Source organism: Phascolarctos cinereus, unplaced genomic scaffold (genome assembly GCF_003287225.1).
Source record: "Phascolarctos cinereus isolate Bilbo 61053 unplaced genomic scaffold, phaCin_HiC Scaffold_5;HRSCAF=322, whole genome shotgun sequence".
Lineage (NCBI taxonomy): Eukaryota > Metazoa > Chordata > Mammalia > Diprotodontia > Phascolarctidae > Phascolarctos > Phascolarctos cinereus.
The window spans coordinates 10700594-10726415 of NW_027555958.1; the positions used below are offsets into that span (position 1 = coordinate 10700594).

The 25822-nt window shown below is 45.8% G+C and overlaps 1 protein-coding gene across 1 annotated transcript; it reads right to left on the reverse strand.

The window, feature by feature from the left end:
• Positions 1-8751: 8751 nt before the first annotated feature.
• On the reverse strand, positions 8752-15064 carry NEU2 (neuraminidase 2). The gene is made up of 3 exons (XM_020972177.2): positions 14968-15064; positions 11277-11481; positions 8752-9846 (listed from the first exon to the last, which is right to left on the reverse strand). Exons 1-3 carry the CDS (start codon positions 14985-14987, stop codon positions 8920-8922), a joined length of 1152 nt encoding a protein of 383 aa, XP_020827836.1. The 5' UTR covers positions 14988-15064; the 3' UTR covers positions 8752-8919.
• Between the last annotated feature and the right edge of the window lie 10758 nt (positions 15065-25822).

Below are 25822 nucleotides of genomic sequence, written 5' to 3' on the forward strand. Positions count from 1 at the left end.
TTATGATCTATTTATTTGGTATATATTCTGAATATGTATGTATACATATATGGACATGTTGTCTCCTCTACAGAGTGTAAGCTTCTTGAGGGCAGGTACTGTTTCATTTTTTGTCTTTTCATCCTCAGTGCCTAGCATAGTTAGTAAGCACAAAGTAAGTGCTTAATAAATGTTTTTTGGTTGACTGATCCTACTAGGGGGTGTGACCTGAATACAAGCATGAGATGGTTGATGGGAATAAAGACAACTCCAGGAAAATTGGAGGAGGGAGGGAACATTTTCTTTTTTTTTTTTAAATTAATTTATTTTGATTTATCAACAGTCACTTCCATAAGCTTTTGAGTTTTAAATTTTCCTCCCCCTCCCTCCCCCATTTGGCGTGCAGTCTGATATAGGCTATACATATACATTCCTATTAAACATAATTTCACATTAGTGATGTTGTAAGGAAGAATTAGAACCAACAAGAGGAACCACCAGAAAGAGGAAACAAAACACAACAGAAGGGAAAAAATGGCAAATAGTATGCTTCGATCTGCATTCAAATTTGGATGTGGATAGCATTTTTGGGAGGGAACATTTTCTGCTGGGAGAGGATAGAGTGGAATCAGGGAAGGCTTCTGGGAGGAGTTGAACTGTCTTGAAAAAAGGCTTCTGAGAGGCAGAGGGGAGGAGGGAGGTGCATTCCAAGCCTGGTAGTCTGCTAGGTGGCGCCATAGTGCAGAGAGCGCTGGGCCTGGAGTCAGGAAGACCTGAGTTCCAATGTGGTCTCAGTGCTTACTAGCTGTCTAACCCTGGGCAAGTCACTTCACCCCGTTTGTCTCGGTTTCCAGAAAATGGCAAAGCACTCCAGTATCTTTGCCAAGAAAATTCCCAAATGGGGTCACAAGGAATCGGACACAACTGAACAAAAACAAAAGTCAGCCAATGTAATTAGAGAGGTGGGAGATTGCTGAGGTTAGTGCAGTGAGGCTAGCACACAAGAAGCACTTGAGGAGCAGTTATGGGGAATGAGGCTGGAAGGCAGGTTGATGCTGGCTTGTGATGGGCCTTGAATATCAAGCTAAGGCTTTTGTATTTTGTCTTGGAGGCCATGGGGTACCCCGCTCCATGAAAGAAGATGACATATGGGAAATGTAACATATTTGGGGTGGATTGAAAACGAAATATGATCAAGTCCTTGTCACCACAGGTCTGGATTATTACCAAAAACATTCTAGGTGGTCTCTCTGTTTTTAGCCTTTCTCCCTTCAACTGGTTCTGAAAACCATTTTCATATTATAGGATTTTGATCTGGAGAAGACCCCAGAGGTCTTTCAGTTCAACTTCATCATTTTAGAGATGAGGAAACTGAGACTCAGAGACGAAGAGGCTTATGTGCGGTCACACAGCCAGTCAGTGACAGCAAAGGCATACCGCTGTGAGATAATCAGAACCCTGCCCCTTGGTTAAAGGGCACTGACAGCATTCTACATATTGGCACCAGGGACAAAGTTTGGGTTTCCCCACCCTAGTTCCGCCTTCATCAGTACAGAAACTTTACAGTGTACCGGGGTACTCTTCTTCCCTCCACTCTGAGGATATACCCCAGGGAAGCTCCTCCTAGCTCCCCCCTCCAACCCTCCCAATGTCTCCCTCTCAGCTATCCCTCCCCACTTCACAATGCTCACCCCCAGCTCCAAAGTTACTAGTTATGGCTCTGAATGCCAGAGCCAGGAGTGGGACTCAGGCCTTTTGACTCCCAGTCCGTGCACCTGTCACTGTGTGTTGTACTTTTCTCTGATATTCCTTGTTCTAAAGGAATGATTCACAAATACAGTGAGAACTTCTCCTTTCGTAGACCAAGTAGCAAACAACAGCTGAGCTCCAGTCTTCATATCTTGGACCAAAGATGTAGAGTTGGAAGGGGCCTTCAAGATCATCAAGTCCAACCCCCTAATTTCATAAAGGAGGAAACCAAGGCCCAGAGTGGTTAAGTGGCTTGTCCAGAGTTGCACAGGTAGGAAGTGCTTGAGGCGAGATTTGAACTCAGGTCTCTACTGATTTCAAGTCCAGCATTCTATTCGTTGTGCCACCTAGCTGCCGATGGCAGATGTAACCAGGGGAAACCAGGCTCTTGCCTACAAAACCCTCTAACAGATGAACATCTTCACTAGTAACCGTTCCTTCCACCCCCAGGTTTGGATGGGTGCCAGGACTGGAAATACCAGATACTCAAAGCTACCTGATTTTGGAGGAGGGAAGCAGAGAACTCCCATGACGTTTTCAATGCAATTCAATTCTGGAATGTTATTTTTATTTTAAAATGCAGTAACATAGCAAACATTTATCTTCATTTTGTAAAAAGCCAGACCTGTGATTTTGCTGGTTTCCCTAGGAGACCAATAAAAACTCCCAGGGTGGAAATCTCCTAATAAAAAAGGAGCTCCCAGTAAGGAAATTCCCTCCACCAATGGAGGCTGGCATCAGCTTTTCGATTTTCAGTCTTGGAGCTCAAATAACTGAGGAAAAGGGAGTGCTCATTATGGGGGAGTGGCTGAACAGTGACTGAGATGTCTGAATGTTGTGAGATATCATCATGCTGTAAGAAATGAACGCTTGTGGCATATGAATGTGACACAATATTATTGTTCCATAAGAAATGAGAAGCAGGTGGACTTCAGAAAAACCTGGAAGACTTGCATGAACTGATACTGAGTGAACTGAACAGAACCAGGAGAACATTGTACATAGCGACAGCAACATTGTGCAATGACTAACTTTGATAGACTTAGCTTGTCTCAGCAATGCAAGAATCTAAGACAACTCCAAAAGACTCATAGTGGAAAATGCTATCCGTATCCAGAAAAAAGAACTGTGGAGTCTGAATGAAGATCAAAGCATACTATTTGCTCACGCTCTCTCTTTTTTTTTTTGTTTCTTCTTTCTCATGGTACCTCCCATTGGTTCTAATTCTTCTTTACAACATGACTAATGTGAAGATGTGTTTAATATGAACATATATGTATAGCCTATATAAGATTGCATGCCATCTTGGGAGGGGGGAGGGGAAGAAGAAGGGGGAAATTTTAGAACTCAAAATCTTATGGAAGTGAATGTTAAAAACTAAAAATAAATAAGTATTTTTAAAAAGAAAAAGAAATGATAAATGTAATGAATATGGAGAAGCCTGGAAAGACTTCAATGAACTGATGCAAAATTAAGCATAGCCAAGGATTTATTGAGCACCTGCCAGCTCTAGGCTCTGCGCTAGGTTCTGGGCATACAAAGACACAAAGGAAGAAGCCCCTGCCTTCAGGAGCTTCCTTCTCCCTATATTCCAACACCGAGATTCTGCAATTTTGTGATATAGAAAAGAACTCAACTGATGTGACGAACGGATCCACGAGGATGATACAATGAGTCATCAAGTGTGAGCTGGAGAACGTGGCTCAGTGGCTCCTTCCAGAATGTTCTCCTGGTAACGGAGAGCCTGTAATGCCTTGCCAATCGCCACAGATCCTGGAACAGTTCCTGGGTTCTCCACATTTTGTGGGAGAGCTGATGCAGAGAGCCGGCTCCCTCCGCATGTCCTATCCCTCTTAGCTTATGACTGTGGCCAGGTATTCCTTCCTAGCCCAAGCCTTCTCCACCCTGCCTGGCTCAGCAAATAGAGCCCTGCATGACTTGGAGTGAAGACCACCTTCTGGGAGTTGGGGCTCTGGGCCCTAGCAGGGCTCCTTTGCCCAAAGGCGCTGGGGCTGGGTCAGTGAAAACATCTCCTCTGGGCTCCTATCGCTCTCTGGGGCAGGACGAGGTGAGTCCTGCTCACCTCCTAGTGGATGGATGGGACACCACAGGGAACACAAGAATTCGTCTAATACATTCTGCACATATACCAGTGTCAAACAAAGATTCCTGTGGGCTGCATATTGACTTAGTTTTGAAATATAATATTATATATGTTCCATTGTATTTTCATTTGTTTTGTTAAACATTTCCTCCATACATCTTAGTCTGGTTCAGCTGCATTCAGGATTGTTACAGGTCACAGGACAGTAACAACAATGAGGATATGCCAAAGAAATCAGGGATTCAGTCGATGATGATGACAATGATGACGATACTGATAGCTCCCATTATTATTAAATGTGTTAAGTACATACTTGTCTTTGAGTGGCCAGAGGATCATAGAATCATCACGTCAGAGTTGGAAGGGATCTCTGAGGCCATCTGAGCCAACCCCTCTTTTCATACATGAGGAAAGTGAGGCTCAGAGAGGTCACATAACTTGTCTAAGACCACACAGCTCACAAGGGTCGAAGGCAGAATTTGAATTCAAGTCTTCCTGATTCCCAATCAGACTCTCTATCTTCCATGCCAGGCTGTATCTCAAGGCTGTGGTAACGTGTGTCCTTTACAAAGATCATCCGGCTCAAGAGGATCTCATAAGAATTGCCCCTGCAGTGGGTTATTCAGGTTCTTGTCTGAGAACATGGGCCAGTCTCACTCTCAAGGAAGAATGCTCCTGAAGATAGACCAATTTCCCTAATGAATATTGAGGCAAAGATTTTAAATAAACTACTAGTAAGGAGATTACAGCAGCATACTACAAAGATTACACACTGTAACCAGGTGGGATTTATACCAGGAATGCAGGACTAGTTCAATATTAGGAAAACTATTGGCATAATTGACCATATCAATACCAAAACCAACAGCAATCATATGATTGTCTCAATAGACGCAGAAAAAGCCTTTGACAAAATACAGCACCCATTCCTATTAAAAACACTAGGGAGCATAGGAATGAATGGAGCTTATCTTAAAATGATAAGTAATACTTATCTAAAACCATTAGTAAGAGTTACCTGTAATGGGGATAAGCTAGAAGCCTTCCCAAAACAATCAGAGGTGAAGCAAGGATGCCCATTATTACAGCTATTATTCAATATTGAATTAGAAATGTTAGCTTTAGCAATAAGAGAAGAAAAGAAACCAAAGGAATTAGAATAGGCAATGAGGAAACAAAATTATCACTCTTTGAAAATGATATGATGTTATTCTTAGAAAATCCTAGAGAATCAACTAAAATACTACTTGAAGTAATTAACAACTTTAGAAAGTTGCAGGATACAAAATAAACCGACATAAATCATTGGCATTTCTACATATTACCAACAAAGTCCAGCAGCAAGAGGTAGAAAGAGAAATCCCGTTTAAAAATACTGTACACAATATAAAATACTTGGGAGTCTACCTGACAAGACAAACCTAGGAACTATATGAACACAATTACAAAATGCTTTTCACACAAATAAAGTCAGATCTAAACAAATGGAAAAATATTAATTGCTCATGACTAGGCTGAGCCAATATAATAAAAATGACAATTCTATCTAAATTAATCTATTTACTCAGTGCCATAGCAATCAAACTACCAAAAGTTATTTCATACAGCTAGAAAAAATAATAGCAAAATTTATCTGGAAGAACAAAAGGGTCAAGGAGATCAAGGGAATCAATGAAAAAAAATGTGAAGGAAGGTGGTCCAGCTATACCAGATCTCAGACTGTATTATAAAGCTGTAATTATCAAAATAATCTGGTACTGGCTAAGAAATAGAGTGGTGGATCAGTGGAATAAATGAGGGACAAATTACATTACGGTAAATGACCATAGCAATCTACTGTATAATAAACCCAAAGATCTAAGCTTTTGGAACAAAAACTCATTATTTGACAAAAACTACTAGGAAAACCAGAAAATAGTCTGGCAGAAACTAGGTGTAGACCAACATCTCATACTGTATATCAAGATAAAGTCAAAATGGATACATGCTTTACACATAAAGGGAGATACCAGCCCTTCTTTTTTGTTCTACATTTGGGAATGCTCTCTCTTTTTGAGGGACATTTGTCAAGTGTAGATTTTTTTTTTAAATGAATGCTAGGAAAATATTTTGTATACCTTAAGTGCTACATAAACTTCAGCTGTTATTATGAAAAGCTGTGTTTTGGCAGGGCCATCCCTGACCAGAGTGACAAAGTGGGCAGAAAGTGTTCTTTCTTGCTTTGGTGTCTTACCCTCCTTCTGTGTGTCCCTGGTCCTCCAGCACAAAGGGACCCCCGTGAGGCACCTGGCCTGAGCACCCCACTGCCCTGATTCTACTCTCCCTAACCTCCTGCAGCTCGTCACTACCTGGAGCTGCACCCTGTGTTTTTTCTCCTCTCTCATTGAACCTGGCCTGTCCTAAGGTAAATACAAGCTCGAGGGAAGGAAAAGCCTCATCTTCTCTGGAGTCCTTGGCCAGACAGGTTGTCTCTATGATCATCAATGATTGGCATTGACCAGAAGAGGTTGCTGGTGCTGCTGGGAGAGAGCTGAAGAGCAGCATCATCAGAGGTCCTGTCCAGTTCAAAGCCTGTGATTTCAAATGTCCACTGCCACCCTCCCTACACCCCTCTCCCCAGGGCCAGGCTCAGTGACAGCTGCATACCCAGAGCCACTGGATGTCCAAGGCCCCCCTCCCCCGCCCCATCACACTCCTGAATCTTCAGTAAGGCGAGGAAGCGCCTAGAATAGTGGAGATGTCAGGCCAAGCAGGAGAAATAGATAGATGGCAGTGAAACAAGGCAAAGGGAGGAGATGGGTGCCAGATGGGTGCCCCGAGTGTTCCTGCTATCACACCATGCTGACACTGCCCACTCTTCTAATAGAAGCAGCTGATCTATTGGAGAAAGCTTTAGAGAGACCAGAGTTCAAATCCCACTTCTGATACTGACTAGCTATGTAATGATGTAACCTCTCTGAGGTTAATTAACTTAATGAACCTTACTTTCTCTATCTGCAAAGTGATCATCTGATCACTTAGCCCAAGCTAAGAGTATTGTGAGACTCACATGAGATACTTTATGAATCTTAAAACACTATAGAAAAGGTAGCTATCAGCACACAGGGCTGGCCTCATGCTTCCTGTGGGTCAGACACACTGCTAGTTGCTGGAGATACAAGTAGACAAGCATGAGACAGCCCCTGCCCTCATGGAGCTTCCTTTGTAATAGGGCGAGGTCAGGGAAGGGTCTGGGAAGTCACAGGGATTGCGACAGAACAGCATTAGAACTGCTATGGTTCCTGATGCCAGAGGAAAGGAGTGGGAGGCAAGGGTTGATTCAGCAGAAGAGCAGATGGCATGATGTCCCCGGGGAGTGGATGGGAAGCAGTCAGCTAAATAATGTCCTTGGGGTTAGTTTGTACTCACTCATTGGCCAAACAAGCCATGCTGGCCATTGTCTTGGCATGGATGGAGAGACTTTTCACACCAGAAGTGCCTCTCACTGATGAAATCTCTGATTTTGATTAGGTATTAGAAGTTTGCCTTCACTCATTCACTAATCAGGAGAGCTTGGCTGTAGGCCGGTGTGCTAAAGCTGAGGGTATTAACTCCTCCAGGGAGGAAAGTACGTGGTCTCTGGTGGTCTGGTCTGGGGGGTACTATTCTGGCTGGGCAGAGGAGCCACAGCAGGGTAAATGGCAAGATGCACCTGATAGATGAGAATATGCGTTTTATGTTGTTGGTTTTTTTAAACCTTAAAACACCATTTATCTCTATCTTAGCTATTATTAATCTAGTAAAATGAGAACTGTATGGTTGGACTGACTGCAAGGTCTGGGGGGAGCACAAAGAAATGGGGACAAGGACATGGGAGCCACAGAAGTTTCTCGAGCCTCCCACTGACAGCCCTGAAGGCTAGGGGTAACCGCAGTCAGGCGTCTCCATCCATTACAGCCTTGGCCACCTACCATCCAAGATCATACGATTTCAGAGGTGGAAGGGATCCCAGAGGTCACTTAGTCCACTTGTATTTGACTGAGCCACCTCCTTGACAGCATTCCCGGCAAAGGCCACCCAGCCTCTCCCTGAAGGATACCTTCAGGCCCCTCCCCTCCGGAGGCAGTCCATTCTACCCCTGAGCACTTGTCATTGTTAGAATGTTAAGAAGCTTAAATCTGTCTCTGCCTCTTGTGGCCACCATTCCTGGACTGACCCCATGGCAAACCGTCCCACGCTGGAAGACCTCTACCCTGACACCTCTTGGGCTCCTCTTCCCCAGGCTGACAATCCTCAGCCCCTTCACCTGATCCACATGTGGCGTGGTCTCTAGTCCTTTCATGATTCTGGTTGCCTCCTCTACAGGAGCTATTCAATGTCTTTCCAAAAAATGTGTCCCCCAAGATTGAACAAATACTCCCAATGTGATCTTCCTAGGGTATAATACAGTGGGACTGTGATCTCCCTTCTTCTAGACTCTCTGACTTTCATACTAAGGCCTGAGACCAAGGGAACTTTCTTGCTTACCTTTTCATAACCTTGGTTTATGCTGAGCTTGCAGTCCACTAAGCCCCCCAGATCATTTTCAGACACACTGCTGACTTTCCATGTCTCCTCAGTTCTTGTGCCAGCTTTTTTGAGCCCAAGCATAGGAATTTCCATTTATCCCTATTATTGTGACCTCGATCCTATTCTGTTCCAATTACAGAGCAAAGGTAATTCATTGGGAACCACACAAACAGGGCAGACCAAGCCACGTGTGATGACATGGAAATGGGCCCCCAGCCTAAGTATCCTGCCTTACTCCAGCACCGTGAATATGCCATAGAAAACTTTGAGGCCTGCCTCTAACAAGCTTCTTTTGACCATTTAGGGCTGGAAGTGGGGAATCCTATTGTAAGTGCTAAGAAAACGTAAGAAAAGAAATCCACCAGACCATGCCTTATTACCATGTGCTTTTAATGGACGAAGCCAAAGATTAACATTGAGGACTCACGAATCCTGAGGGCCCCAGAGAGAAAGGACAGTGATGCATCTTGGGGCCATCACTCCAAGAGGAAAAGAAAGGAATCGGAGCAGTAGAACCAAATCTTGAACAGCAGGAGGAGTCAGGAGGGGAAAGCTTGCTCCAGGGTGAACATGACAAAAAGTATTTGATCATAATTTCCATATTCAAACAAGCAGCCAAACTGGGGTGACCCATTGGGGCCTGGCCCCATGTACTGGAGGTCTGAGTAAGCACAGGAGCCTTTCATCAGGATGGCCGGCTTGGTCCAGCCTTCTGGGTCCAAGGGATCCCTATTAAGATACAAGCCCATATCCTTCCGCTTCAGTGGGTCTGTGGGATGGGAGTAAAGCAGCCAGGTATCCACAGGGCTCGAGACATTTTTGGTGGGATTCGGGAAGCCAACCACACTTCCGTGGCAGCCCAGTGGTTGTTCAACCAGTTTCTTGATCCATTGAGCACCTGTGAAGTGTACTCCGTCATCCAGGCTGACGGCCTGGACTCTTGCCCCGAGGGTGCTTCTGGAGTTACAGTACAGGACTCTCTGGCCATGGCCATCCACCTCCACCACCTGGGACTCCAAGGTGTTCCCCATGGCTATGAAGTTTCCCATCTGCCATGTCTTTCCATGGTCATCACTGAGAAAGCAGAAGGCATAGGGCGTGGGCTTCTGAGGCCCGAGGATCCGATAAGCATAGGCGGGGATCACCAGGCTCCGAGACTGGTTGTGTAGCTGCACGCCGTGGCCCGGCCCAATGGCAAAGGTGGCCCACTGCTTGTGGACCGCCCCAATGGTAGAATTGGTGAGGTCCTTGGCACGGCTCCAGGTCTCCCCCTGGTCCTTGCTGGTCACGTAGCACAGACGCACCACGTTGGTCTTGGTGTGGATCTGGTGGTATTCAGTAACCTGGCCCTGGATGGTTATGAACAGCAGGAACAGGGTGCCCGTGACTTCATCATACACAGGGCAGGGGTTCATGGACCGGTGGCCTGGCAGCTGAGCTGTCTTCACCACTTTCATCTCTTGCCACTGTCGAAAAGGGCAAGAAGACAAGACATCAAACTGTTTTACCCATCTACCCATTTCTCTCTCCTCTGGGTTCGAGCAGAAAAAAGGTCAATCCTTCCTCCATATAGCACAGAGAGGGCAGTGGAAAGAAAGCTGGACCGGGAATCAGGAGAGAGCTAGGTTTGACTCCTGCTTGTGACCCTGAGCAACTCTCTTTTCTTCCTTTCTGAGTCTCAGTTTTCCCATCCACAAAATGGGAATAATAATACTTGTAGACCCTATCTAGGCATCTAGGGGGTGCAGTAGACTGAGCCTGAACATACGAAGACCTGAGTGTCTCCGGCACTCTGTTGTATGACCTGGGGGAAAATCACTTAACCCCTATTAGCCTCAGTTTCCTCATCTTTAAAATGGAGCAGCTAGGTGGTTCAGTGGATAGAGCACCGGCCCTACAGTCAGGAGGACCTGAGTCCAAATCCGGTCTGAGACACATAACACTCACTAGCTGTGTGACTCTGGGCAAGTCATTTAACCCCAATTGCCTCACCAAAAATACAATAAAATAAAATGGAGATAATAAAAGCACCTACCTCCCAGGGTTGTGAACACCAAATGAGAGCAGATGCTATGCACTTTTTAATCTTTGAAGCATTACATCAATGCGGGCCTCGCTATTTTTTTGTTCTTACTATTTTTACCAAATGCGTGCAAATATGTGTAAAAATATATACAGACCACAAACTACTCCTCAATGGCAGGCCTTCAGGTGTTTAGACACAGCCTTCATTTCCCCTGAATCTTCTCCGGGGCCTTTAACTTCTTATGACATAGACTCCAGGTGGTGGTTCTCTCTTCATGACGCACTGTGCCTCCCCAGACTGAACACCTGCCTTCTCATGCGTCTGGCCAGAGCAGAGGTGAGTGGGACTTCCCGGGCCTGCCCAGGATGCCTTTCTTAAGACTGAGGGCGGCATTGCCTCCTGGGTCTGGTTTGAACCTCCCCTTTGACATTTCAGTCAACCAAGAAGCGTTCATCTGCTATACACTATACTCTGGACTGCAGAAACAGATGAAAAGGGAACAGTGCCTGCCCTCAGGAGCTTACAATCTACTGGCCCTTTAAAACAGGCATTTTTAAAAGCCCACCACGTGCCAGACAGTGGTGATACAGAGACAAAAAGGAATGGGTCCCTGCCCTCCGTGAGCTTGTATTCTGTTAGTAGAGACAGGCTAACAAGCACATGTCATTATATGTGGAGCCTACGCCGGGTGACCTTGGGGAAACCCTCTCCCTTCTCTGAATTGCCAGCTTCCTAGCAGTCACCCTGGTTTCTTGGTATCTGCAGGGCCCACCCCAAGCCTCATACAGGATGAGAAATGTCAGTGATCCCCATTGCCAACCCTGGGATTCGCTCATTGACTCCTGCTCACCCAAGCCCAGCCACCCTTACCTGCACCCGGTGGGCTGATGCCTTGTATTTCCCTCTGCGCAGTACAATGCGCTTGGCCTGCTTATCAGCCTTGCTGGCCCTCTGCTCGGCAAATGCCAAGAAGATGTGGTGCTGGGCCAGGTAGAGCAGGGCCGGGATCCTGTAAGCCTGGGATTTCGTCTGGAACAGACCTTCCTTCTTCAGCACCAGAGACGGAGCCATGGGTCTGGAGAGAGCAGAGGGAGAGGCTGGGGCAAGAGGTAAGAGAGGAGGCCCAGGGAGGGACAGTGCAGGGGGCTTCTTCTCCTTCTGGGGGGCATTTAAAGCCTTCCCCCAAAATCTGGGTCTAGCCTCCCTTTCTAGGCTGACCTCGTATGGCTTTCATGAACTCTCCTGCTGAGCCAAACTGGACTCCTTTCTACAGCACTGCATCCTGACCTCCTCTCCCCTCACCCCCCACCTGTCTAGAATATACCCCCTCCTCCCCTTCTACCCTCCAAGGCCTCTGCCAGTGTTACCACCTACACAAGGCCATCCCTGACCTCTACAGGGGCCAGTGCCTGCCTGCACTGCCCCACCAAAATTGCTTTGTATTTGATTTATGTGAATTTGGCCTGATAGAGAGCTGGTCTCATGGTCAGGAAGACCCAGGTTCAAGGTCCACTTCTGACATATCCTGGCTGTGTGACCCTGAGCAAGTCACTTCACCTTGAAGTGTCTCATACAGGAAGTTTTAGAGTAAGGATCATCTACGTTGGGAGAAGGAGCTCTCCCACTGGGAGGTGCCTGTATGAAGACAATCACAGGTCAAGTTAAAAAAATCTATATCCATCTACATTTTCCTTGCTTCCTTCTCTCTTCCCTCCCTCCCTTCCTCCCTTCTTTATTTCCTTTCTTTTGTATTTACTTATCTGTGTACCTGTTTTCCTCTAGTAAAAAATAAGCTTCTTGAGGGCCAAGACTATGACTTCTCTGGACCTCAGTTTCCCCATCTGTAAAATGAGGGGGTGGGAATGCTCCAAGTTCCCTTCCAGCTCTATACCTGGGGTTAAATGGCCTTATTTTGTGTTTGGCTTGTGTCCCCAGCTAGTGCCTGGCTCTTAGAAGCTACTTAAATGTTGATGTCAATCAACAAGTAAGCCATCCGATTCAATCATCTGATTGTCAGCTCCAGAAGACAGGGACTTTCTTTGTACCCTAGAACAGTAAGAGCTTAATGAACACTTTGCTGATACAAAGAAAGCCCAAAGCAGTCCCTGTCCTCATGGAGCTGACAATCGGATCACTGCATGGAACAGAGCTCCGCCTCTTCTCACTGGCTTCCTTCCTTTCTGGGATATTAGAAGAAGCTCCTCTAGAATTCCCCGGGTGACCCTCCCAGGTGGGACAGTCTCCACGCCAAGGGAAGGCGGGCTGGGGGTGTCTTCAGGAGCTCTCTGATGCCCACCTGCCAGGTCCTGTGTCAATCACAAGCCTGAGGCTCTAGACATACCAGCCAACAAATAACATGGGAGCCCCTGAGGGCCCAGGGCGTGGACCCAAGGAGAGGACTAGACTCCCATCCCTGGCCTCTCCAGGTGCAGCCGCTGCAGCAGGAAGGGCTGCTGTTCACAGCGTGGAGAGCAGGCAGAGGCTTTCTTTGGTGTAGGCGAGGACAAGATCACACACCCTTCCTTTGTAGATGGGCAGTTCCTCTATGACCTTTGGCCTTGGGGAGTCATCGAGTGTCTTGTTTATGGCCACCCAACTGGCAGGTGTTGGAGATGGGACTTGAACAGATGACATTCCAGTAGCTGCACAGTACTCGGAGTACAGTGAAAGCAATGTGAGACAGGAAGGGTGGGGTGGGGGTGGGGGTGGTGGTGGGGGCTGAAGAAGACTGGCTTTCAGGAAGCAGGACTTGAGCTGAGTCTGAAAGGAAGCCAGGAGGTGGCAGTGAGGGCATTCCAGGCATAGGAACAGCCAGTGCAAAAATGTGGAATCCAGAGATGGCTTACTTGGTGGAGAACGGCAAGTAGCTCTGTCTTGCTCAATCACAGAGTTCATGGAGGACAGTAAAGGGTAGGAAGACTGGATAGGCAGAAAAGGGCAGGGCTGTGAAGGGCTTAAAATGCTAGCCGGACAGGGGCATTTGTATTTGATACTGGAGGTAATAGGGAGCCATGGGAGTTAGGGATTGTGTACATGTGCACTGAGTTTCCTTCTTTTCAAAAGGAGGCAGTTGGACTACATGGCCTCTGAGATCCCTGAGATCCCTTCCAGCGGCTCTAAACCCATGACCTGAGGTGATCTCACTAAGAAGTCGAGAGGCTGTGCTGTAATTTAAAGTCTGATTGTCTTACAAGGCTTAAAATGCCACCATGTCCCCTGATGGCATTTCAATAGATGATTCTTGACAACTTTGAGCATTTAGAACATCAGACCTAGAAGGGGCCTCAGAGGGGAAAGAGCCCAATACTTATTTTACAGATGGGGAAACTGAGGCCCCCAAATGGGAAGGGATTGGCCCAAAGTCACACAGGCGAGAGAGCATGAATTTTGACTCAGGTCCTCTGACCTCAAGCCTAGTGATCTCTCCATCATATTCCCCTGCCCCTTAGGAATCTGGCCTTGGGAAGAATTGTGACTAAAGGAAGGGAAAAGGGGAGGATTGTTGGGGGATTAAGAGGGTGGAGCCGCTCCCGATTTCTGGCGAAGGGTTGGATACAGGAGAGCAAGCCTCCAACTGCTAAAAAGCCAGAGCCAAATGCTAGAGCAGGCTTCTTTTGACTCAACTAAACACCTTAGTGATGCCTCAGTTAAAAAAAACCAGCAACTTAAAAGGCAGAAACTTCAAGAGCAGAAACGAAAAGAAAAAAAGCTGAAGAAAAGCAAAAAGAAGAGGAAAGAAAACGAGCAGAGAAGCCACGTGAGAGAGAAAGAAACCCAAGACCATGAAGTCCACCGAAATCAAAAAGAACTCAGGAAGATGCAAGCAGAAGAGCAGAAAAAAGGGCCAGAGAAGACACAATCACGGCTCGGAGAAGTAAGACTCGTTGCAGAACGGCTCAGCAGAGCAAAGGCAGCAAAATCACTGGAGAATGCGCAGAAAGACTGGAGGAGGCTGACCCTGAGAGAGCAAGCCCTGGGATTCCAGAGGAAGAGAAAGGACTGAGAGGCTGTTAAACATTTAGAGGAGACAGCAGAACAAGGAAGAAGCAGCGGCACCCCTTTCTGCCCTGTGACAACCTGCTGTCAGTGTCTTCGAGCTGTGGTGCTTCTACCTCTTTGCATTCCCTCATGGGTCAGCCAACCCAGATCTGTCAAAGAGAAATACTATCCAGTCAGGAGATTGAGTTTAATTCCAACAACGTGAGGGGAAACTTCAGTCAATGCAAAGAAAGTAAGAATCTTAACTATCTTACAAGTGAAAGTTGTACAGAAAAAAAATTGTTCTCGTGTGCTCTCTTGTATTCCTGCCAATAATCAACAGCAAAAGGGTGCATCTGACCGTGACCAGAATGTGTCCAAAAAAGATTCATCTTCTGAACAAGACAAACGTAATAGAGAACCAAGTAAGGGGAAAAGCCGGGGCAGTAGAGACAGAAGAACCAAGGAGAGACATAAAAGGGATGTGGACAAGCATAAGAAGGGATGTGAGTAAAGAGGAAGACAGACGAGAAAAGAAAGGTGACTCCCCAGAAGACAGTCTTACAAAGAGTATAGTCCTCACCGATTTAGCGTAAGCCCCATAATGTCGGTACCGAAGGTCCCACAGCAGAGACAGCCGCAGTAGAGAGGATGGAAGCTGGGATAGAAGTGTGGGTAGGAAGTGCAGTCAACGCTGAGTGAGATTCAAATCACTGAGCAAAATAAGTACCTGGAGCAGGCAGTAAAGGACAGCCTTTTGAAGACCCATTTATAGGCTATATCAGCACCAGCAAGAGCTTCTTTGGCTTCTTGACCACCTTAAGAAAGTTGAGTTTCTGCTTGGTGAACATAAAAGGAACTCCTTTGTGAAAGGAAACACAATTACATTGGAAATGTATTTTCTTTTGTTAAGATTGCACAATTATTTGTCCTTCAGTTTCAACTGCGTTGGGAATTTGTTTTTCATTAGCTCTCCTTTTTCCTTTCAAATGTTTTGATCTGATCTCTTTAATGGCACCACTCCTTTTTTAGTCAGGAGAAATGTATAGACTGGCAGTTTAAGAATTCCAGACCTGCTGCATAAATGTAGGCAAAATTCTCAACTAAAAATTCTTTAATGTTCTCAATGAAGTCAACACGTACTGCAGAAAAAAGGCAAATCTAACTGAACTTGAGATAAGCTGCCAAATGCTAGGTGTTCTGAATGACCACAAAAACTTGTAGGACATAGAAAAAGAATAAAAAAAGAACTTACTAGTTTGATTTTATTTGTATTTAACTGATTCAAAAGCATGGAGATGGTGGCGAAAAGATGTAGGAACAAAATGGTCATGGCATAGTAGGCCATATATGAAATGGAGGCAGAATTCCTTTAAAATTGAAAATGCAAATGGACTATACTTTTTTTTTAAAGATTCCAATAAGTGGAGTGTGAGACAAAGTGGGCCAGAGATGCTCCATTACTTCTGAAACATTGCCTTTTTACAAATTAAAATAATTGAGAGTAAAAAGTTAAAATCTTTTGTTTCAATTTGGAACTATGCCCAAAGGGCTATCAAAATGTGTATACCCTTTGACCCAGCAATAGCACTTGTAGGGCTGTATCCCAAAGAGATCATACAAATGGGAAAGGGACCCACATGTACAAAAATATTCATAGCAGCTCTTTCTGTGGTGGCAAAGAATTGGAAATTGAGAGGATGTCCATCAATTAGGGAATGGCTGAGCAAGTTGTGATATATGAATGTAATGGAATACTATTGAGCTATAAAAAATTATGAGCAGGCAGACTTCAGAAAAACCTGGAAAGACTTGTACGGTCTGATGCTGAGTGAAGTGAGCAGAACCAAGAGAACTTTGTACACAATAACAGCCACATTGTGCAATGACTAATATTGATAACTTTAACCATTCTCAGCATTATAAGGATCTAAGACATCTCCAGAGGCCTTGTGATGGAAAATGCTACCCACATCCAAAGAAAGAACTATGGAAGTTGAATCGCTATCATTTTTTTTCTCTTCTGTTGAGTTTTGTTTCCTCTTTCTGAAAGTTCCTCCTATTGGTTTTAATTTTTACTTACAACTTCACTAATGTGAAAATATGTTTAATAGGAATGTAAATATATAGCCTATATCAGATTGTGCGCCGTCTTGGGGAGGGTGGTGGGGAGGAAGGGGGAGAAAAATTTTCAACTCAAAAGCATATCGAAGTGATTGTTGATAAATCAAAATAAACTAATAAAATTTTAAAAAAATCTTTTGTTTCTAGTACAAATTAGTGTGTGCATTTTTTTTTAAGAAACTGTTTTGCTAAATTATTTTTACTTGCAATGTTTCAAATTGATTCAAGGCTGCAAATGTGTTAAATTTTATAATCTTTTGCTTCTCAAGATGAAGCTCTGGAATACTTTAAAAAAAGTTGCATCCTTTAGGTTATAAAAGGTGGTGTTCATTCCAGTTTGTATTTTTATGGTGAAATAAAAGCCTTTTCCAGTGATCCAAAGAAGAAAAAAAGAAGTCTGTCCTTGGTATTCTGTCCCAAGTCGAGCATGAACTGGTCGCATTACCACCTTGGCCAGATCAATTAACCTCTCTCAAGTTCAGCTTCCTTCTCTATAAAATAAGGGAGTCAGACTAAGTGATCTCTTGGGGCCTTTCCAGCTCAGCTTGTCTTTGATGCTAATTAAAAAGCTCTTAGAAGTCTGGTTTTGGGGGAAAGACGGAAGGGAGGGGAGATTTCCAAGCCTTTCCTACTCATCTAGAGCCATGAAGTGAGGTGATTATTGAGTCACGCCTGCCCACATTAAAGTCTCAGGATCCAGACAGTCCAACATTGGCTGTCCAAAGAAGACCCCTTAGTCTTCTCTGCCCATCCTCTCAGGAGATTTTGTCCTTATGTCCACCTTCCTCCAAACCATCAGCTCCCTTGGCCAGTTGATTGTTTCAGGTAATAGGAGAATAGATCCAGAGCTGAGAGAGACCTTAGAGGTTGTCCAGTGCAGCTCCTTCATTTTACAAATGGGGAAACTGAGGCTTGGGGTAGTTGCATGACCTAGGATCATATGAGCATAGATTTAAATCTGGAAGGGGCCTTAGAGGCTATTTATTGCAACTCCCTCATTTTATAGATGGGGAAACTGAGGCAAGGGGATGTTGAGTGCCTTAGGATCATAGATCCAAAGCTGGAAGGAGTCTTAGATACCATCGAGTCCAGCCCCTTGTTTTCACAGGAATTTTTCCATTGGTCTTCATGTGAACATGACATGAGCCAAATGAGCTTGACCCAGCATTGACAAGCTTACCAGGAACCCGACTGCCAATGACAGCAGCAACAATAATAGTAAGGATTATTTTAAAGGTGTGAGTTGGGTTTTCCCTCCCACAAAAGCAGTCATTTAGGATGAGCACATCCCAGGCACCATTTTCCGGATAACAAAACCTCTGAGTACAAAGGGACCTCCCCCAAGAGGCCCCTCCAGGAGTCCACCCCATACCTGAATAGGCATCCCCAGGAAGTGGCTATCCAGGCTCCACTTGAAGACCTCCAGTGATGGAGAACTCACTACCTTAGGTGGCAGTATGGGTAGAGTGGCAAGAGCTCTAGATTTGGAGTCAAAGGACCAGGGTTCAAATCCTGTCTTCTGCCACCTGTGTGACCCTGAGAATCTCATAACTTCTCTGGGCCTCAGTGTCCTTACCTATAACATGAAGGGGTTGGACAGACTGGCCTCCACGGCCCCTCGCTGCTCTAACGCAGTGATCCCAGTGAGGCAGCACCCTCTGCTTTCGGACAGCTCTCGTTTTAGGAAGTGTCTCCAGACACTAGCCCAGATTGGTCTGGTTCTGCCCTCCAGGGCCAAGCAGAATGAGGCTAGACACGCTCCCAGTTCCTGCCCATCAAAGAAGGGCTGTACTGGGCTGAAAGGAGCCCTTCTCTCTGCTAACACGGGCTCCATTCTGAAACACCTTCTTGGGTTTTCAGGTCAGGAACATCTTCCAGGCAATAATCAGAGAATTCCAGTGAACCATGCTGGTCCTTCCTGGCAGTGAAGCCCAGTGAGTAGCCAGGAGATGGCCAGCTCTGAGCTCTCCAGAAGCACCAAGCCATTCCTTGAGAAGCTCATGAGGGGTCTGTCATGAGTCCTGCATCTAGCCCAGGGATTCCTCACCTAGAGTCTTGTCACCTAGGGAGATCTCTTGCTCTGCTATCAGAGGAAAATCAGAGAATAAATAGACCTACCTCAGGCCTGGATGCCCCGTCAGCTCGTGGGGACTGAATGTAAAGTTGGTGCTGGGTGACCAGGAGGGGTAGGAATCAGGACTGTCAGAGAATGATGCTCCCCAATGAGTCATTTGATATGGCTCAAAGAGGCAACCCAAGGCACAGGTTTCTCTATTGGGCCAGTGCCTACGTAAACCTGAGACAAGTCCCCCACCCTTCAGGAATGGTATCTACTGGGGCACCCAGCTCTGCTGCCCCATTTATCTCCTGGGACCAGGAGAAACAGGCCTAACCCCCTGTGTGTATACCTGAGTCATGTGTGGGCCTGAGGGCGTGGTGAAGCAAGGCTAGGATGATGAGAGATGCACCTAGATGCTTGTGCTCCTACTGAGGAAAGCCCCACATACATCCTGGCCACTTATTTCCTGTGTGACCCTGGGCAAATGACCTCCCCCTTCTGAACCTCATTTGCTGCCACATAAAAGGAGGGGGCTGAAGCAGATGCAGTGGAACGGCATTATTAAGGCACATGGTCTGCCCTAAATTCTGGGGATATAAATGGAAGGGTCAGGCAGCCCCTGCTCTCAAGGAGCTCCCACTCTAATTAGGGGAGATAACATGGACAGGAGGGGGCAGCTGCAGGGCAGATGGAAAGGCTCAGGAGGCCTGAGGGGAAAGTAGTGATTCCCATCAAGGCCTTGGGAAAGTCACACCATTTAAAAAATTCAATTAAGTGGAACTGAATTGAACTGAACTGAATTGAATTGAACTGAACTGAATTGAATTAAACTGAATTGAATGGAATGAACTGAACTGAATTAAACTGAGTTGAATTGAACTGAATTGAATGAATTGAACTGAATTAAACTGATTGAATGAACTGAATTGAACTGATTGAATGAACTGAACTGAACTGATTGAATGAACTGAACTGAACTGATTGAATGAACTGAATTGAACTGATTGAATGAACTGAACTGAATTAAACTGATTGAATGAACTGAACTGAACTGATTGAATTGAGCTGAACTGAATTGAATTGAATTGAACTGAATTGAGCTGAACTGAATTGAATTGAATCCCAGTATTCCTCCATTGGAACCTTGTCTCAAGAGCCTCCAGCCTGCAGGGACTCCTACCCAAAAGCTTATTCCCATGGTCCCAAGCCCCAAACACACCCCTCCCCCAGCTACCACCAGGGATAGAAGGTGAGCCCCAGAAAACAAGGACTTCCATGGGTAGATCCCGCCTGGAGACAACTTGTGAGTCAGGGGAAAGAAGTCTGAAGCTAACACTCATTATGATGGTTTTTCCTTTGGTGTTATTTCCGTGTGTGTGTGGGAGGAGGTGGATTGCATGGGTCAGATGCTGCATCACAGGTGAAGAGCAGGGTGTCCAAAACCAAAATGACCTGAGTTCAAATCTTGGCTCTGCTACTTCCTACTTGGGTGACCTTGGCCAAGTCACTTGAAGCCCAACAAGCCTACTTTCCTCATGGTACAATTGGGGGTGGCTTGGTGCCCTCTAAGCTCTTCCAGATGCTCCAATGTCCTCGTTTATAAAACAAGGGCAGTGGGGGGGGTGCATTGGAGGTCTTCTGAGGTCCTTTTCCAGTTTAAATCTATGACCATAGGATCTATGGGCCTCAGTTTCCTTATCTGTAAAATGAGGGGGTTGGGCCAGATGACCTCTAAATCGATGACCCCTGTCTGGTCTATCTTGGGGTGGCCCTTGCTGTTAGGAAATATCTCCTGTCCTTGAGCCAAAATCTGCGTAGATCCATAATTCTATGATTCTCTGGCTGTTTCTTTAGTGCTGGCCTGGAAGCTCTGGGTTCAAATCCTGATTCTATTATTCACTAGTGGCATGATCACATACAAGTCACTTGGCTTTTCTGATCCTCAGTTTTCTCTTCTACAAAATGGGAGTAATTATAACACCTGTACTACTTCACAATGTTGTTAAGGAAAGGCTCTCTACAAGCCTGAGGACAGTAGAAAATATGCATTATTCCTATCCTTATTCTACCTCCATCCCTAGCCAGGCCCCAGGTAGGCCCCAGGTAGGGACAGGTAGTCTCAAAAAGGCCTAAAGAGTTCATGAAAAGAGGCCAGAGCGATGGACTTGGAGTCAGCCAACCTAGGTTCAAATCTTGGCTCTGACATTTATAGGTGCTGAGTGTCCTTGGGCAGGTCACTTAACTAACCTCTCTGAGCTTCAGTTTCTTGACCTGCATGGATAATGCCATGAGGGAGGAGGCCAGAAAAGACTTTACCTCTCCGGGGTCCAATCCTAGCTCTTCTACTCCTTCAAGGAAGGGACCGGCTTTGCCTTTCATTATATGCCCAAAAGCTTAGCACAATGCTTGGCATACAGTAGGTGCTTAATAAATACTTGTTCTCTAGCTGTGTGACTTGGGGCAAGTTACTCTTCTTCTCTGGGCCTCAATATTCCCATCTGCAAAATGAGGGGGTTATGTGAGAAGATCTCTAAGGGGCAGGATCAGCAATGGTTGCCCACCAGCCCTCACCTGGTTGCTATGAGACAGGAAGCCCCTGTATACATCCTGTTAGGCACGTGCTGACTCTCCCTAGACTGTGAGCTCCTTGAGAGCAAAGCGGGGCTCGTCCCTTTCTTTGCATCTTAGCGCAGCACAGGTATGTAGTAGGTGCTTAATAAATGCTTGTGGTTGCCATCAATTGGTTACAATGTTTAAATGGGCTCTGGACTCTGGAAAAAAGAAGTCACATGAAGTCTCAGAAAAGGGAGGAATCTGGAGTGAGGAGAGCCCTGGGTCCGACTCCTATTAGCTGTTCTCTGGCAGGCACGTCGACTGAACTCTCTGAAAGCGCCTCCTCTCTCATCCGCAGACTAGGGATAATGATAGTGTGGCATCTGCTTCCCAGGGTCCTGGGAGGATCGGCGTGTGCAGGGCCTTGCAAACCTTGAGGTGCAGGGAGGATGTCAAAATGCTTAGGATTATCCAAAGAAAAGATGATTGCCAGAGTGCTGACTCAGCTCTCAGCAGGGAACACTGCCCTTTACTTTCCCGCCTCCTGGACACTGCTCACACTGTTTCCTCTACCTGGAATGCCTTCCTGGCACCCTCTCTCTGTCTGTTGACACACTATACCCTCCTCTGAGCCCAGTTCAAACTGATGCCACCAGAGAGCAACAATCTCTCCCCTCTCACCTCATAATTCTTTGGGCTCCTTCGAAAACAGGAATGGATTGTTGGGGCTGGGAATCCAGGGTTGGAGTCCTAAGCAGCTAGGGGGCATGGTGGGTAATAGTGTTGGACCTGGAGTCAGAAAGACCTGAGTTCAAATCATGACTCAGACACTTACAAGCTGAGTTACTCTGGACAAGTCACTTAATCTTCTGTGACTCAGTTTCCTCATTTGTAAAATGAGAGTAGTAATAATAAAGTACCTTAGCTCCCAGGGTTGTTGTGAGGACCAAAAGAGGTAATATCTGTAAGGCACTTTGCACATCTTTACGGTGTTATAGCAACATAGCTCTTGTAATGGTGATGTTAGCCACTCACTAGGCAGATTCACTCGCTTCCTCCAGCATGGTGCTCACCAGGACCCTGGGAGGCAAAGCACAAAGGCCTGGCCCACTCTGGCAGATGAGGACACAAAGGCTCAGAAAGGTGGGTTAATTTGTCCAGAATCACACAGCAGGTAGGTCCTGTAACCCTGCCCTGCCTTGGCACAGCTCTAAGGTCCCTCCAGGGCTCAGGAATGTCTCTGCAGAGACTTACCCTAGAGTTAGCCTAGTGGTGACTGCCCATTATCACCCCCAAGCACCTGATTTGATATTCCAACAGGGAATATTCAAAGTGTTTCAAAGCCTAGGAAAGGGCTTTTTCCAGAATCAGGGAGAAGCTGGGAGAGAAAAGGATGCTTAGCTTCAGTTTTTTAAAAAACCTTTTTTTTTCCTTGATGCTCTTTTCTTTTTTCTTTTTTTTTAAAAAATTTTATTTATTTATTTAGTTTTAGTTTGCAACATTCACTTTTATAAGATTTTGAGTTCTAAATCCTCCCTTCTCCTTCTCCTCCCCTCTCCCCACGACTGTGTGTAATCTGATACAGTCTCTACGTGGGCAATCAGATTAAATGTATTTCGACATTAGTTATGTTGTAAAGAAGAACCAGAAGCAAAGGGGAAAATCACAAGAAAGAAAAAACAAAACCAGGAGAGAATCATATACCTCGATCTGCATTCAGACTCCATAGTTCTTTTCCTGGATGTGGATAGGATTTTCTATCACAGACTTTCGGAGATCCTTGCATTGCTGAGAACAGCCAAGTCTGTCAAAGTTGGTCACTGCACAACATGACTGTTACTGTGTACAACATTCTCCTGGTTCTGCTCACTTCACTCAGCATCAGCCCATACAAGTCTTTCCAGGTTTTTCTGAAGTCTGCATGCTCATCATTTCTTATAGCACCATAGTATTCCATTACATTCATATACCACAACTTGTTCAGCCATTCCCCAGTTGATGGGCATCCCCTCAATTTCCAACTCTTTGCCACTGCAAAAAGAGCTCCTATAAATATTTTTGTACTTGTGGGTCCTTTCCCTTTTTCTTCAATCTCTTTGGGATATAGCCCTAGAAGTGCTATTGCTAGGTCAAAGGGTATGCACATTTTTATAGCCCTTTGGGCACAGTTCCAAATTACTTTCCAAAATGGTTGGATTAGTTCACAACTCCACCAACAATGCATTTGTGTTCCGGTTTTCCCACATCTTCTCCAGCATTTGTCATTTCCTTGTTTTGTCATGTTGGCCAGTCTGATAGGTGTGATGTAGTACCTCAGAGTTGTTCTAATTTGCATTTCCCTAATCAATAGTGATTTAAAGCATTTGCTCTTTTCTTTTTATAGCACCTCATTTCCAAATATTTCTTTTCGTCTCCCCTGCCCCTGCCCCAAGCCTAGTGAGCCATCCTTTGGCTGGTAAGGAAAGATGAGTGACTTTGGTGTCTGATGGAGCATTCACCATTATACACCCATAGTCTCCCACCTCTCCAGTGAGAGGTAGAGCATCTTGCTTCACTTTTTAGCCTCCCTTCTGTCTCAAGGTAGCTAAGATTTGTGTCAGGTTCCTCTGGGAAGCAGTGCCCTCTCTGCTCTGGAAATCTGGAAAAATACAGAAAACACTGAAGTCACCCTTTTGGCCAGAGCCAGCAAGTTCCGATGCAATCAGCCCAGGGTCCTGGCTGAATCCGGCACCAAAGGCCAGCCCAAAAAAGAAAGCGCCACCCAGGAGAGCAGAGATACTGGTCTGGAACCTCCATCACCTTGGTGGCCTGGCACATTGGTGAAAGACCATTAGGGTTCAGGCCCCCCTCTTAATAACTGCCGAGCCCCCAACCCCACCTCAATGCATCTAGCTTAGAAGGTCAGCTGAGCACTTTGCAGGAAGCATGGCCTCATGTGCGCTTCAGAACTACCCTTCAAGGTGGGGTCCTAAGGCATTATTATTCCCATTTTACAGATGAGGAGCCTGAGGTCCACAGACTTATCCAGGGTCACACAGGACACAGTGGAAGCAAGATTTAACCAGGGTTTCTCTTGAATCTGCAATGATAATGGGGTGTGGGTGTGGGTGTGTGCACTAGATGAAGGTTTTCCCGGCTTGTAGTGTAAAGATCGCTGGATTTAGAGTCAGGGGACCTGGGTTCGAATCCCTGTTGTACCATTTTGGGGTCTCTTCCTTTCTCCAGGCCTCAGTATATTAATGTGTAAAATGAGGTAGACTCAGTGACCTCTGAGGTTCCTTTCAGCTCTAGATATAGGGTCCTATGATACTACAACCTGGGTCCAAATCCTGGTTTTGCCACTTACTTCTGGAGTGACTCTGGACAAGTCACTTACCTCTCTGGGCCTTAGTCTCCTAATCTGAAAAACAAGATGACTCTAAAGTCCATTTAAGTTCTGAGCCTAAGGACTGGGTTCAAATCCTGGCTCTGCCTTTGACTGCTCATCTCTCTCTGGGCCTAGGCCTCCTCCTCTATAAAACCAAAGGTTGGATCAGTCCATCTCTAATGTCCTTTCTATCTCTAAATCCTATGCTTTCCTCATTTAAAAACTCTCCTTGGAAAGTTTATAGGCCCATAAATTCAGAACTGGAAAGGAGTCCCAAGGTCATCTATTCCAGCCTCCAGCATTTAACTTGCCTGAAGTCACACTCAGGATTTGAATCCAGGTCCTCTCACTTCCAGCCCCCATGCTTTTTTGCCCGGACCCAACCTGCCTCTCTCAGAGAAGGCTTGAAAGAGCCTGTTCTTCATTTTCATTTGTTCAAGGTATGTAAGACATCCCTCCAGCCCCATACACACACACTAACACACTCCTTTAGCCAATGGGGAAGAGTTGCACTACTGGTGTGCTGCTGGTGCTGCATCGGCATTCAATGACTGTTACACTGAAGATGGAAAACTGAAAGTAAAAACATTCCAAGTCCAAGCGAAAACCGAGCTGGGTGACAGGCAGCCAGGGGCGGGGAAAACTGGGGCTGAAGGTCAGAGAGGCTTCAGGTAGAGATTTCATACTTCTCAGTGGAAGGCACTGGGCTGTGGACACAGGTATCCTAGCCTTGCCTCACCTGGGTAGGGCAGAGCCACCTCTCTCCAAGGGGCACTGAGGCCTCCCTCCAGCAGGTAAGGGAGTGAGTTTTTGTTTTCTTCTCATAATGGAATGAGAGGCAGCAGGGTTGTAAACAAGACACCAGGAGGGAAGGCCCTGGGTAAAAATTTCTCAGGTGAAAAGGGGTCCGAGTGGAAAAAGTTTAAGAGTCCTGCTTTATGTTGTCTTGGGCAAATCCCTTGATCTCTGGCCCTTCATTTCTTCGTCTATAGAATGAAGGATTTGAAGGTGAGGGGCTCTTGGGCCCCTTCCAGCCCCCAAATCTTTCCTTCTTAGGCTCTTAAAAGCATCACTTTCACTCATTCATATCATCATACGTATCAACTGTCAAATGATAGGGTTGAATCAGTTGGTGTCTATGCCCCCATCTAGATGTGGTCACTCTTCTTCCTTCTCCCAGTAGAATGTAAGCTCTCTGAGGGCAGAGACTATTTCCTTTTTAGTCTTTGCATCCCCAGGGCCTAGTTTGCACCCAGAACACAGGATGCTTGTTAAATGATAATCTCTTGACATAAATATAAGTTTGTTTAAGTCACCTCACCTCTTGGACCTCAG

Coding starts and splice junctions, on each gene's coding strand:
- NEU2 (XM_020972177.2), bottom strand. CDS start 14,987: ATGGGGCTTACGCTAAATCG. Junction 11,482..14,967: donor ATGGGGCTTACGCTAAATCG/GTGAGGACTATA, acceptor TGCTCTCTCCAG/ACCCATGGCTCCGTCTCTGG. Junction 9,847..11,276: donor CATCAGCCCACCGGGTGCAG/GTAAGGGTGGCT, acceptor CCTTTTCGACAG/TGGCAAGAGATGAAAGTGGT.